The sequence below is a fragment of the Grammomys surdaster genome, unplaced genomic scaffold (assembly GCF_004785775.1).
Source record: "Grammomys surdaster isolate TR1022 unplaced genomic scaffold, NIH_TR_1.0 237, whole genome shotgun sequence".
Classification (NCBI taxonomy): Eukaryota; Metazoa; Chordata; class Mammalia; order Rodentia; family Muridae; genus Grammomys; species Grammomys surdaster.
In genome coordinates, this window is record NW_021604682.1 from 677,687 (window position 1) to 688,376 (window position 10,690).

Genomic DNA, 10,690 nt, shown 5'->3' on the forward strand with positions numbered 1-10,690 from the left:
CCTGGAGAAGGGAGCTGTTGATGGCCACCTAGGTGTACCACAGACAATTTGCATCTGTCACCAAGTGCATCTTGGGAAATATGGCTGGGACTAGAAAAGGGTCATCTTGATCAAACTCAATCTGAAAGGACAATCCGGGAACTGAACTCACTTGCCTACAGTAGCAGAGACTCAGGATACAGAGGAAAATAGACAGGGGAAAAAAAAATGCCATTGTCTTAGTTAGAGTTTTACTGCTGTGAACAGACACCATGATCAAGGCAACTCTTATAAGGACAGCATTTAATTGGGGCTGGCTTACAGGTTCAGAGGTTCAGTCCATTATCAAGGTGAGAGCATGGCAGCATCCAGGCAGGTATGGTGCAGGAGGAGCTGGGAGTTCTACACCTTCATCTGAAGGCTGCTAGCAGAATATAGCAGGCAGCTAGGCTGACGGTCTTAAAGCCCACACCCACAGTGACACACCCACTCCAACAAGTATAACATCTCCTAATAATGCCACTCCCTGGACCAAGCATATACAAACCATCACAGCCATTATCTGAGAAATTGAACCTGGAGACAGAAGGGTTCAGCAGCCACCAATGCTTGTCGGCATTATCTCTGGCCACAGGCCAACCACAGGGAGCAGTCCCTGCAGGCAGAAACGGGTTCCGCAGGCTTATCAGGAGGCAGTCTTGTGAATGTAGAGGAAGTTCCCCATGGTGAGGGAGCATCTGCCTTGGAGGACTGGTCCAGGCAGCTTGTAAGTCAAAGGAGAGACAGAAAGACCCTAAGGCAGCCTGGGATGGGGGATGCTGGTGAAGTAGGTCTTAGAAGCCTGAAGGCCTGGGTCCTCTAAGCTCCCACTGGGCTGGGTCAGTGTGACGCCTCACTCATAGGTCACAGGGTCCCATAGACCATGACCTAGCTCTACAGAAGTCCTAGCATAGGGGCTGGAGCTTAGGTCCTGCTAGTGACAGCTGTCACCTCCGATCCCAGGTGACACACCTGTAAAATGGATGGGCCATGGGGGTTATAAATCGTGGCTCGGGACCACATTATAGAACAGCAAGAGCCCTCTGAGACAGTAATTCCACAAGGCAAAGAGTCCAAAGAGGGCAGCAACAGGCAAAAGTGGCCCGAGGTTGCTATCCCTGAAAGAATGTAGTCACAGAACTACAGGCCTTAAATAGAATGTTTCAGTGCCTCTGCCCAAGGTACTAGAAACAAAACATCACATTTGATGGGAACAAGGAGTTATTCTAGAGACAGAAATAAATAAAGTTATGTTTTATTTATGTATGAAGTTCCCAAGATCAAAAAAGATCAAGTCTCTGAAGAAGCAAAAAAAAAAAAAAAAAAAGAAAAAAACCATCTCCCTATCTCTGTAGACAAGAGTCAACAAACAGGAAATAGCTCAGAGGAAGAGCCCTGGGCCCTGCTGAGACCCTACGCCTAAGGGGACAGGACCAGGCTTCTTGAAGCAAGGGCCCTAGGGGGAGAAGCCAGTTTACACAGCAGGTCTTTAATGCACACCCCCCATGAGGATCTGTGGGTGACTGTCAGAATGAGAGAGTGCATCTCTCCAGGCCCCTAGAGGATGGAGAGTGACCAGAAAAGCCAATGGCCAGTCATCAACATTATTTACAAGTACAACTCTGAAAAAAAATTAAACACCGTGACCAAAAACATTATAAAAAAAAATCCATTAACCAGGAGTAAATTTAAGAAAATGTGCCGTCCTTATATAAACCAAGGGAGGCAGGCGGGGTGGGGGAGGGGAGTACAAACTGTATAGTCAGTACCATCTCAGTACGATCCTAACCTACCTTCCCCACCCTGCAGGGCAGTTCCCCATAGACTTCTTCCAACTGGAAGCTGAAATGAAGGTAGGAGAGGTTGTTGGTCAAGTTGGGGGGACTGTGGATGTCTTCGTTGGGTGGCTGGTGTCCAGGCGGGTGCCTTTGTCCCTGCTGACACTGTCTAATGACACTGAGCCATCATGGGGTTAGTGCCAACCTGTAATCCTCATCTGTTTCTGATAACCATTTTAGGGGGACAAAGGAGACCGAGGGGATGCTGGACAGAAAGGAGAGAGGGGAGAACCTGGGGCTCCTGGTGGTGGATTCTTCAGCTCAAGTGTACCTGGCCCACCCGGCCCCCCTGGATACCCTGGAATTCCGGTAAGCCTGAGTCCCCCACCCTTAACCCCAAGGCCTCCTGTAGGTGTCCACTCATACACCGTGGGCTTGGGCACAGTCAAGGGACACATCATGCTTGGTTGTATACCTTGAAAGACTCATATCAAACCCTGCAAGCTCAGCTGCCCGAGACCCCACATTATTAGCTCTCTGAGCCTCTGTGAGTATGAGCTGGCAGGCGAGCCTTATTTTGGTATCTTATGGTTGTTCTTTTGCTGCCATCCCTTAGCTTTGAGCAGCACTGAGCAGACCCTAGGGGTGGGGCATCACACGGGCCTAGCTTCTGACTGGAACACTGGGAAGCTTTGGGGACAAAGCTGTCCCTTTGTCCTAGGACCATATCTCCAGCAAAAAGGGGCCCTGTGGTAGGCAGGGCTTGTATAGGTCTCAAAGGCTCCTTCCAGGTCTGAGGCTATAAGCAAATACAGTCCCAGCCTAGGGCATGCAGGGTACAAATGAAGGGCTTCTTTGTTGTTCCTAGGGTCCAAAGGGAGAGAGCATTCGGGGTCCACCTGGCCCTCCTGGCCCACAGGGACCTCCTGGCATTGGCTATGAGGGGCGCCAGGGTCCCCCAGGACCTCCGGGACCTCCAGGACCTCCCTCTTTCCCTGGCCCTCACAGACAGAGTAAGAATGTGGAGAGTGGGTCCGGGTCCCTGAGGGCTGGCTGCCCATGTGATCAGGAGTTCCCAGCTTGATTTCTCTTGTAGCTGTCAGTGTTCCTGGTCCTCCAGGCCCACCTGGCCCCCCGGGTCCCCCAGGAGCCATGGGTGCCTCTGCTGGGGTAAGTGTCCAATTAGTCAAGGTCTGACAATCTGGAGTAGGGGTGGGGAGGCTGATAACATGTCAGGAAGTCTTCACCATCAGTCCACTGGCTGCAGAGATGGGTGTCTGTGGGATCATGGGGTCCCCAAGGTGCTTACTCCTATAACTTTTACTCCTCTTACTTGGGGACAGCCTGACAAAGAAGGATACCTACCTACCCAGAGCCACTTTCTGGCCTCTGAAGTCCTGGGAGCTCTGGTTGCTCTGGGCAGTGGGTCTCATACTGAACTTGGGTTGGGGTTCTAGCAGGTGAGAATCTGGGCCACATACCAGACCATGCTGGACAAGATCCGTGAGGTGCCGGAGGGCTGGCTCATCTTTGTAGCCGAGAGGGAAGAGCTCTACGTACGGGTTAGAAACGGCTTCCGGAAGGTGCTGGTGAGTTCTCAGGGGACCCTCCTCCTTCGAATATCCACAACAGGGCAGAAGGATTTCTTTAAATCTTTTAAAGAATAAAAACTTTTAAGACGATTAAGCGGGTTCCTCTGCACGTTTAGGGTCAGCAGTAAATGAACGTTTTATCACTTTTTTGATTGTTACTGAGACCAAAGACTCAACATGAGGCGCAGGAGGCACCTTAAGGGAGGACTGGTTGACTGTGGGCTCGTGGTTTGAGATGCCGTCCATTGCAGTGTGGAAGGCATAGTGGCAGAAATGTCAGGCAGCTGGTGATGTTGCCTCTGCTGTCATGAAGCAGAATGGCCCCAGAGTTCAAACATTTAGCCCTGGGGGGCGGGGGAGAGGTCAGATTCCACTTACAGCAACATAGCATGAAGTAGGGTCCTAACGCAAGCCCCCAGGTGGCTCATGGCCGATGACCTTGAGCTATCCTATAGGGGATACAATGAGATGAAATATTAGGGCTCGTCTTGGTGTCTTCTCGGCCTCAAGATGCATGTGGGCTGCCTATGCTTTGTATCCCGGTGCTACGCTATATAAATACCATGGTGGAGATGGCCAGGTGGCTCAGTGGGTACAGACATGTACCACACAAACTTGTGAACGTGAGTTTGATTTCCAGAACTCACAAAATGTGGAAGGAGAGAACCAGCTCTGCCAAGTTGTCTTCCAGCCTCCACACGTACACCATAGCATGTACACATGTATATTATGTATGCATACATACATACATACACATATACATACACATATATATACACACATACATATACACACACAATAATAATAACTACCACTATGATAAGTATCCTCTTAGTACTGGTGGGATATCTCAAGATGAGTGAGCTGCTGGGTACCAGCTTTTGGGTTCTTGGTCTATGGGCCTGGCAGTCCTGTCCTGCAGTTCCTTCCTGATTAACTAGCCCTTCTATCTGGCCTAGAAGAGTCTATGCTATCAACTCTAGGTCTAGCCAGTGCCCACTGTTCACTTGAAGCCAAAGAGTGGGGCATAGTCACAACCCTATTTGGACAGGCTTCTTCCAGATGAAGGGCTGTGGGAAGAGGGTGACAGAGGAGAGCCCCTGGCCCTGAAGCATGTTGGAGTAACCTCTGCTGTTGCCTTTCAGCTGGAGGCCCGGACAGCCCTCCCGCATGGGACGGTAAGGAGTGTTTTCCCTCTGTTTCGGTGTTAGAAGGTAGCACAGGAAGGCCAGAACTTGTGTCCGTGCCTTTGTTACTTAAAGTCCAGGAAGCAACTGTGGGTGGCTGGAGGTTGAAGATGGGTCTCTGTAGTGCAGAGCTACTGTAGCTCTGATTTCCAATTTGGAACGAGTGGATTTAGGAAGTACACAGCAAGCCAAAGTAAAAGAATAATGAGCAGACACTGATGACTGAGGAGCAGGCCCCTTTAAGGCAGCCGGCTGGAGTTCCCAGGAGAGTCATGGGCAGAGGCCCTTGGGTGAAGCCTCCAAGTAAAAAACCAAATGAACAGCAACAAATAGAAATGCCATCACTAAATTAGGCACTCAGAACTTCCAGCAGAAACTGACTGGGGAAGTCAGGGCACTAGCGGGACTTCCCAGTTGAGCTTTCTCCCCCAGGCTGAGCTTCTCACAGCTGACCCTCTAGCCCTCCCACCCCCTACTGTAGGCTCATTTATTGTCATGTGATAAACAACTGTCACCTTGGTTGGAAACGGTTGACCTCTAGCTGTGCTCAAGGGCACTGTGGTTTGCTCTTGGCCTGTTTTGCTGTTCTCTTCCCTCCACAGCACAGTGGAGACCAGAGACCAGACAAGGGACATCTGTCTTAGGATTTTTCTGCTGTCAATAGACACTATGACCAAGCCATTTCTTCTTCTTCTTCTTTTTTTTTTTTTTCTTTTCTTTTCCCCGAGACAGGGTTTCTCTGTGTAGTCCTGGCTGTCCTGGAACTCACTCTGGCCTCAAACTCAGAAATCCACCTGCCTCTGCCTCCCAAGTGCTGGGATTAAAGGGTGCACCACTGCCCAGCTTTTTTTTTTTTTTTTTTTTTTAAAAAGATGTATTTATTTATTTTATGTATCTGAGTACACTGTCGCTGTCTTCAGGCACACCAGAAGAGGGCATCTGATTCCATTACAGATGGTTGTGAGCCATTGTGTGGTTGCTGGGAATTGAACTCAGGACCTCTAGAAGAGCAATCAGTGTTCTTAACCGCTGAGCCATCTCTCTAGCCCCAAGCCATTTCTTATAAAGGACAACATTTAACTGGGGCTGGCTTATAGGTTCAGAGGTTCAGTCCATCATCATCAAGGTGGGGGAGCATGGCAGCATCCAGGCAGACATGGTGCAGGAGGAGCTGAGAGTTCTACATCTTGATCCAAAGGCAGCTAGGATAAGGGTCTTAAAGCCCATGCTCACAGTGACACACCTACTCCAATAATGCCATTCTCTGGGCCAAGCATATAAAAACCATCACAGACCTTGGAGGGTACTTTAGGACAAATCTGCTTGGGTGTGAAATAGGGGGTAAAGGACAACTCCAGAGCCAGCCTCTCAGTGAGCTCAAACGACATGTGACAGCTGACTAATGCAGTGTTTGGCCTTAGCTTGACCAGCACCCAGGAACCCTGAGGAGACTGTGGTGAGACAAAACTGTCTTCCAGGCTCCTACCTGGCTCAAGCCTGTACCCCAGAGCTCAGGGTACAGCTCCCTTCTTCCCACCTCAGGCCCGGCCCAGTCCTGCCTAAGAGCACAGAACAGACAGAGGAAGGGGATCCCAGGTGAGGAGCTACTCCAAACATTGTGTCTGTCCATCCTTAGGGCAACGAGGTAGCGGCTTTGCAACCCCCATTGGTACAACTCCATGAGGGCAGTCCATACACCCGGAGGGAGCACTCCTACTCCACGGCACGACCCTGGCGAGCAGATGACATCTTGGCCAACCCACCACGTCTGTCAGACCACCAGCCTTACCCTGGTGTTCCACACCACCACAATTCTTATGTGCACCTGCCGCCAGCCCGCCCCACGTCCTCACCCGCCCACACTCACCAGGACTTTCAGCCGGTGGTAAGCATAAGGTTGAGGGTTGTGTGTCCATCCAGCCCCGGTCCTAGTAGGATAGAGGGAATCGCCCCAGAGCTGCTAGGGGGAGTATTTTGAATAGCTATCTATGGGTAGGTTTCTGACTGATAAAGGCGGCTCATCATTTAGGCCTTTTCTCTGGTGGCTTAGTGGTTAGCAATGAAATCAAGCACTTAGGAGCCAGTCTCTGCTAGTCTTTAATATGGCAGGCAAGAGGGCAGTGGGCTATGTACTTGCTGTGCCTCTGTCCTACAGAGGGTGGGCCAGCCAGGGATAGACAGCTGCTCGATAGCTAGGGTAGAACAGGCTGAGCTGGTCCCTATAACTGAGATATTTAGAAAATGGTACTCAGTCCGGCTTGTTCCCAGGCAGCCCCCATGTTTCCGCTGCCCCAGCTCTGGACCGAGGCTCTGGCTATCTAGAAACACTGCCCCTGGCACCCACGAGATGCCAGTGTGGTGGCTGGCTCTGCCAATCTGCCACGCTGTCCACAATGGCCGGCTGAGTCCAGACCATTCCCGCTATGCCCGCGGTACCCGGTAGAAATGAGACTCTTAAAGCTCAATGGTTATCTAAAGGATTTATAATATTTAGAAATGCTCAATTAACAAGATGCCCTCACAATTAGAGTTGTTACCCAATAGCTAACCCTTGCTACCCAGGACAGCTTTCGACCCATCTGTGGTTCTCCATGGCTGTTCCCTCTCTCCCTTTTCTCTCCTCCCCCTCCTCTCCTTCTCTCCTCCCAACTCCTTACTCCGCCTGTCTTTCATACTGTTCAATCACCGAGCTTTATTGCAAATGTAGTGGGGAAAATATCCCACTACAGGTCCCTGTCTCTGCTCACAGGAAAAGGGGTACCAGGGGCTATCTTGGGGGTCTGCTGGGACCACAGTGCTTGAGACTTGCCTCTGATGCTCTAGGCTGAGAGAGGCCAGGAGACGGTTGCTTGCAGGTTGTCACTGAAGTGACTGGTTTCATCCCTCCACGGGCTCTGCCTGCGTGCACTGTGCTGTGGGTATACAGCCCACAGACTAGAAGGTTACGAGTGACACTGCTTAAGATGTGACCCATACATGACCTCTCCGGCAGCTCCACCTGGTGGCACTGAACACCCCACTGTCTGGAGGCATGCGTGGTATCCGTGGGGCAGATTTCCAGTGTTTCCAGCAAGCCCGAGCCGTGGGGCTGTCTGGCACCTTCCGGGCCTTCCTGTCCTCTCGGCTGCAGGACCTCTACAGCATCGTGCGCCGTGCTGACCGAGGGTCTGTGCCCATCGTCAACCTGAAGGTAGGTGGAACCTGTCCTGAGGGTTCTGGAAGGCCAAGAGTCTGTCTCCATTTGTACCCAGGGCTTGGTCTCGGGGTGAATTCACAGAAGGGCTTACCATTCCCAGTATTCCCCACAAAGCCCCTCGGATCCCTGCTCTATCCAGGGCCCTGGCTCCTCTCTCTATGGGCATTTCTGTACTGCTGACCACATAGCCAAAAGTGACATGGAGTCATTTCTATGTGCCACTTAGCCTGGCCCCTCTGCCACGGGACCCATCATGTGACTTCATTCTTGGGTCTTTCCTATAAAGAGAGCTGGGATTCTCAGGGCCCATGGTGTGGACTTACAGATCCCACAGTCTCAGGCTTGGGAGGGTACCTGTGAGTTTCACTGTGATAGGCCCTGCCTTGGAGAAGGGGCTCTCTATGCCTCAGCCCCATGTGTCCCTTGGTCTCTTGTCATCTCCCTGATGGTCACTGACATGAGTGATGGGTGACTGAAGTCCCTGCTGTGTCTTCTGTAGGACGAGGTGCTATCTCCCAGCTGGGACACCCTGTTTTCCGGCTCCCAGGGTCAACTCCAACCTGGGGCCCGCATCTTTTCTTTCGATGGCCGAGATGTCCTGAGACACCCAGCCTGGTAGGTTTCCCCAGCATTAGGAGATATGACCAAGACCTGAATCTCTAGACTGACACAGTCTATACATAAAATCATAGAACCTAGCACACAGGAATGGTTATGTTTAACCAGCGAGGTGGTGGGCACCCTCAAAGCCATAGCAGATTACGTCATCACCTGTGACTGCTTAGCTATACTGCTCAGCTGTCTAAATGCCACCGAAAAGTGCCGATTCTGTAAGGCAGCTCCCCAGCATAGCCCTTGGTCGCAGAAGGCACCTGAACTGTTGACCAACAGCTGGACTGTCCTCAGAATGGTGTCATGCCCCGTGTCTCTACACCTGGCAGCCGACACACCTACTTTAATGACCCTGCTCTCTGAAGGGTGACTTGGGGAACTAGACAAATGTGTCTAGCGCAGTACCATCTGCTTTCCCCAAGAGGCACCCACGAGGGCCCTCCTGGCCCCTACATGGGCTGAATGAGAGCTCACTCTTCGCGTGTATCAAACAAGTCTTCCAGAAAGCCAATTCTGTCTAATCAGTGGAGAAGAGGCCAGCCCAGAGGTCCTCTGGCCCAGGCTGCACCACCAACACCCGCTTCCTCTGCAGAGCTACACGTCTGAGAGGTGGACCTAAGTCCTATAGGTCACAGGGGCCTTTTACTGTCCCATTGCCCTGCTGTCCCCAAAGATAGTGGCTGGCCTCCATCTTCTCAGCCTTCGTGCTCTCCAGGTAGCTGACAGTCTGTATACCTTGCAGGCCGCAGAAGAGCGTATGGCACGGCTCAGACCCCAGTGGGCGCAGGCTGATGGAGAGTTACTGTGAGACGTGGAGGACTGAAACTACCGGGGCTACAGGTCAGGCCTCCTCCCTGCTGTCAGGCAGGCTCCTGGAACAGAAAGCCGCGAGCTGCCACAACAGCTACATCGTCCTGTGCATTGAGAATAGCTTCATGACCTCTTTCTCCAAATAGGGCCTCTGCCAGCTAGGATGGCGGACAGAGGCGATGCAGGACTTTGACACAGTGCAGGGAGCCTCCAGCCAGCACTCAGGGCCTGGCTGGGATTCGATCCTGTCTAGTTCCCATTTTATGTAACCCTCAAGAAATAAAAGGAAGCCAAAGAATATATTTTTTTAAACATTTAAAACAGACTTCCTGCCCTTCCTCTCCCACTTGAACTGGCCAGCCTGTGTCACAGTCCCCTCTTCTTCCACGCTTGGTAGAGCTTCCTGGTGAAGTTGGACCATAGTTGGGTCTCAGCAGGAGGCTGACGACCTAGAGTTGCCACCTCAGAGCTGCAGGCTTTCTCTAGCCTGGCATCTTTCTGAGCTGACCGTTCACAGAGCAGTCACGATGCCCGTGCTGAGGACAGCACAGGGCAGTACAGGCTCCCCTCTCTCACTGCCCAGTGGCTATGCCAGTTGTACAGATGGGCACTTGCTCATCGAGGTGGTAACTGGGTCTACTCATGCTTGAGCAGTGGGAGCCAGCTCTCCTGACTCCCCCACATGTCCTGCCAGGGCAGGTTCCCAAGTTCAATACTCACTGTCCCCCCCCCCCCCCCCGGTCCGCCCCCCCCCCCCCCCCCGTTCCCTGTCACCAGGCCAGGAATGTGGCCAGACTTAGCCCGTGTGCTCATTTTTCCGAGGGCCTGACATGACATGGGGCCCATCCTCAGGTCTGTCTCTCAGACTGGCCTCTCTGGTGATCCCTGAGATCCCGTCCAGAGCGGGACCCAACCCCAACCAAGCCCAAGTGCCAGGGTAAGGCAGCACCTCGCTCAACAGCTTGAAGTCCACAGATCTCATCACAGTCGCTGCACAAAGCACTTGTCCTATGGAGGGACTTGTGTGCTCAGGGTCACAAGTGGCCAATCAAAGCCACTGTGCCTGCCTAAGGCTCTGCTGTCCAAGGATTGGGACAATCCAGTGGGGCTGGTTCTGTGACAATGTGTGATATGAAGCCATTTCAAAGAGGCAGCAAATAAAGATGACCTTTTATACAGACACTTGGTTTATAAGCTGCCTTCCCTGTTGCAAAAAGGATGAATCATTCTTGAGGAGACCTGGGAGCCTCCGTTCCTGCGCTCGCTAACTGAAGTCCTACTAAGGGAGCAGAGGTAAGCACGGATATAGTTGTATATACATGGATACGGGTCTGTATGTACACACATGAACCAGGCAAACACGTGTGTATGAGCACACTGGTGTACACGGTCAGGTGTGTAGATCCACAGGTTTGGCTGGGTATAAAGACTGCACAGTTGTATACATGGACAGGACCATTCATGTGTATGTGCACAAGTGTGCACAGGCATACAGTG

General features: G+C 51.9%; 1 protein-coding gene across 2 annotated transcripts in view; it reads left to right on the plus strand.

The window, feature by feature from the left end:
* The window catches only part of Col18a1 (collagen type XVIII alpha 1 chain), a 61,722-nt gene extending 51,347 nt beyond the window's left edge, over positions 1-10,375 (plus strand). Inside the window, exons 32-41 of one of the 2 annotated variants that reach the window (XM_028773896.1) lie at positions 1,828-1,871; positions 2,037-2,165; positions 2,665-2,809; positions 2,893-2,966; positions 3,257-3,385; positions 4,534-4,566; positions 6,212-6,460; positions 7,568-7,765; positions 8,271-8,386; positions 9,126-9,493. In XM_028773896.1, coding sequence (XP_028629729.1) covers positions 1,828-1,871; positions 2,037-2,165; positions 2,665-2,809; positions 2,893-2,966; positions 3,257-3,385; positions 4,534-4,566; positions 6,212-6,460; positions 7,568-7,765; positions 8,271-8,386; positions 9,126-9,339 — 1,331 coding nt within the window. In that variant the 3' untranslated portion in view covers positions 9,340-9,493. Of the gene's footprint in view, positions 1-1,827; positions 1,872-2,036; positions 2,166-2,664; positions 2,810-2,892; positions 2,967-3,253; positions 3,386-4,533; positions 4,567-6,211; positions 6,461-7,567; positions 7,766-8,270; positions 8,387-9,125 lie in introns of both variants that reach the window. The other variant, XM_028773895.1, reaches the window with a different exon arrangement.
* The last annotated feature ends 315 nt before the right edge of the window (positions 10,376-10,690 follow it).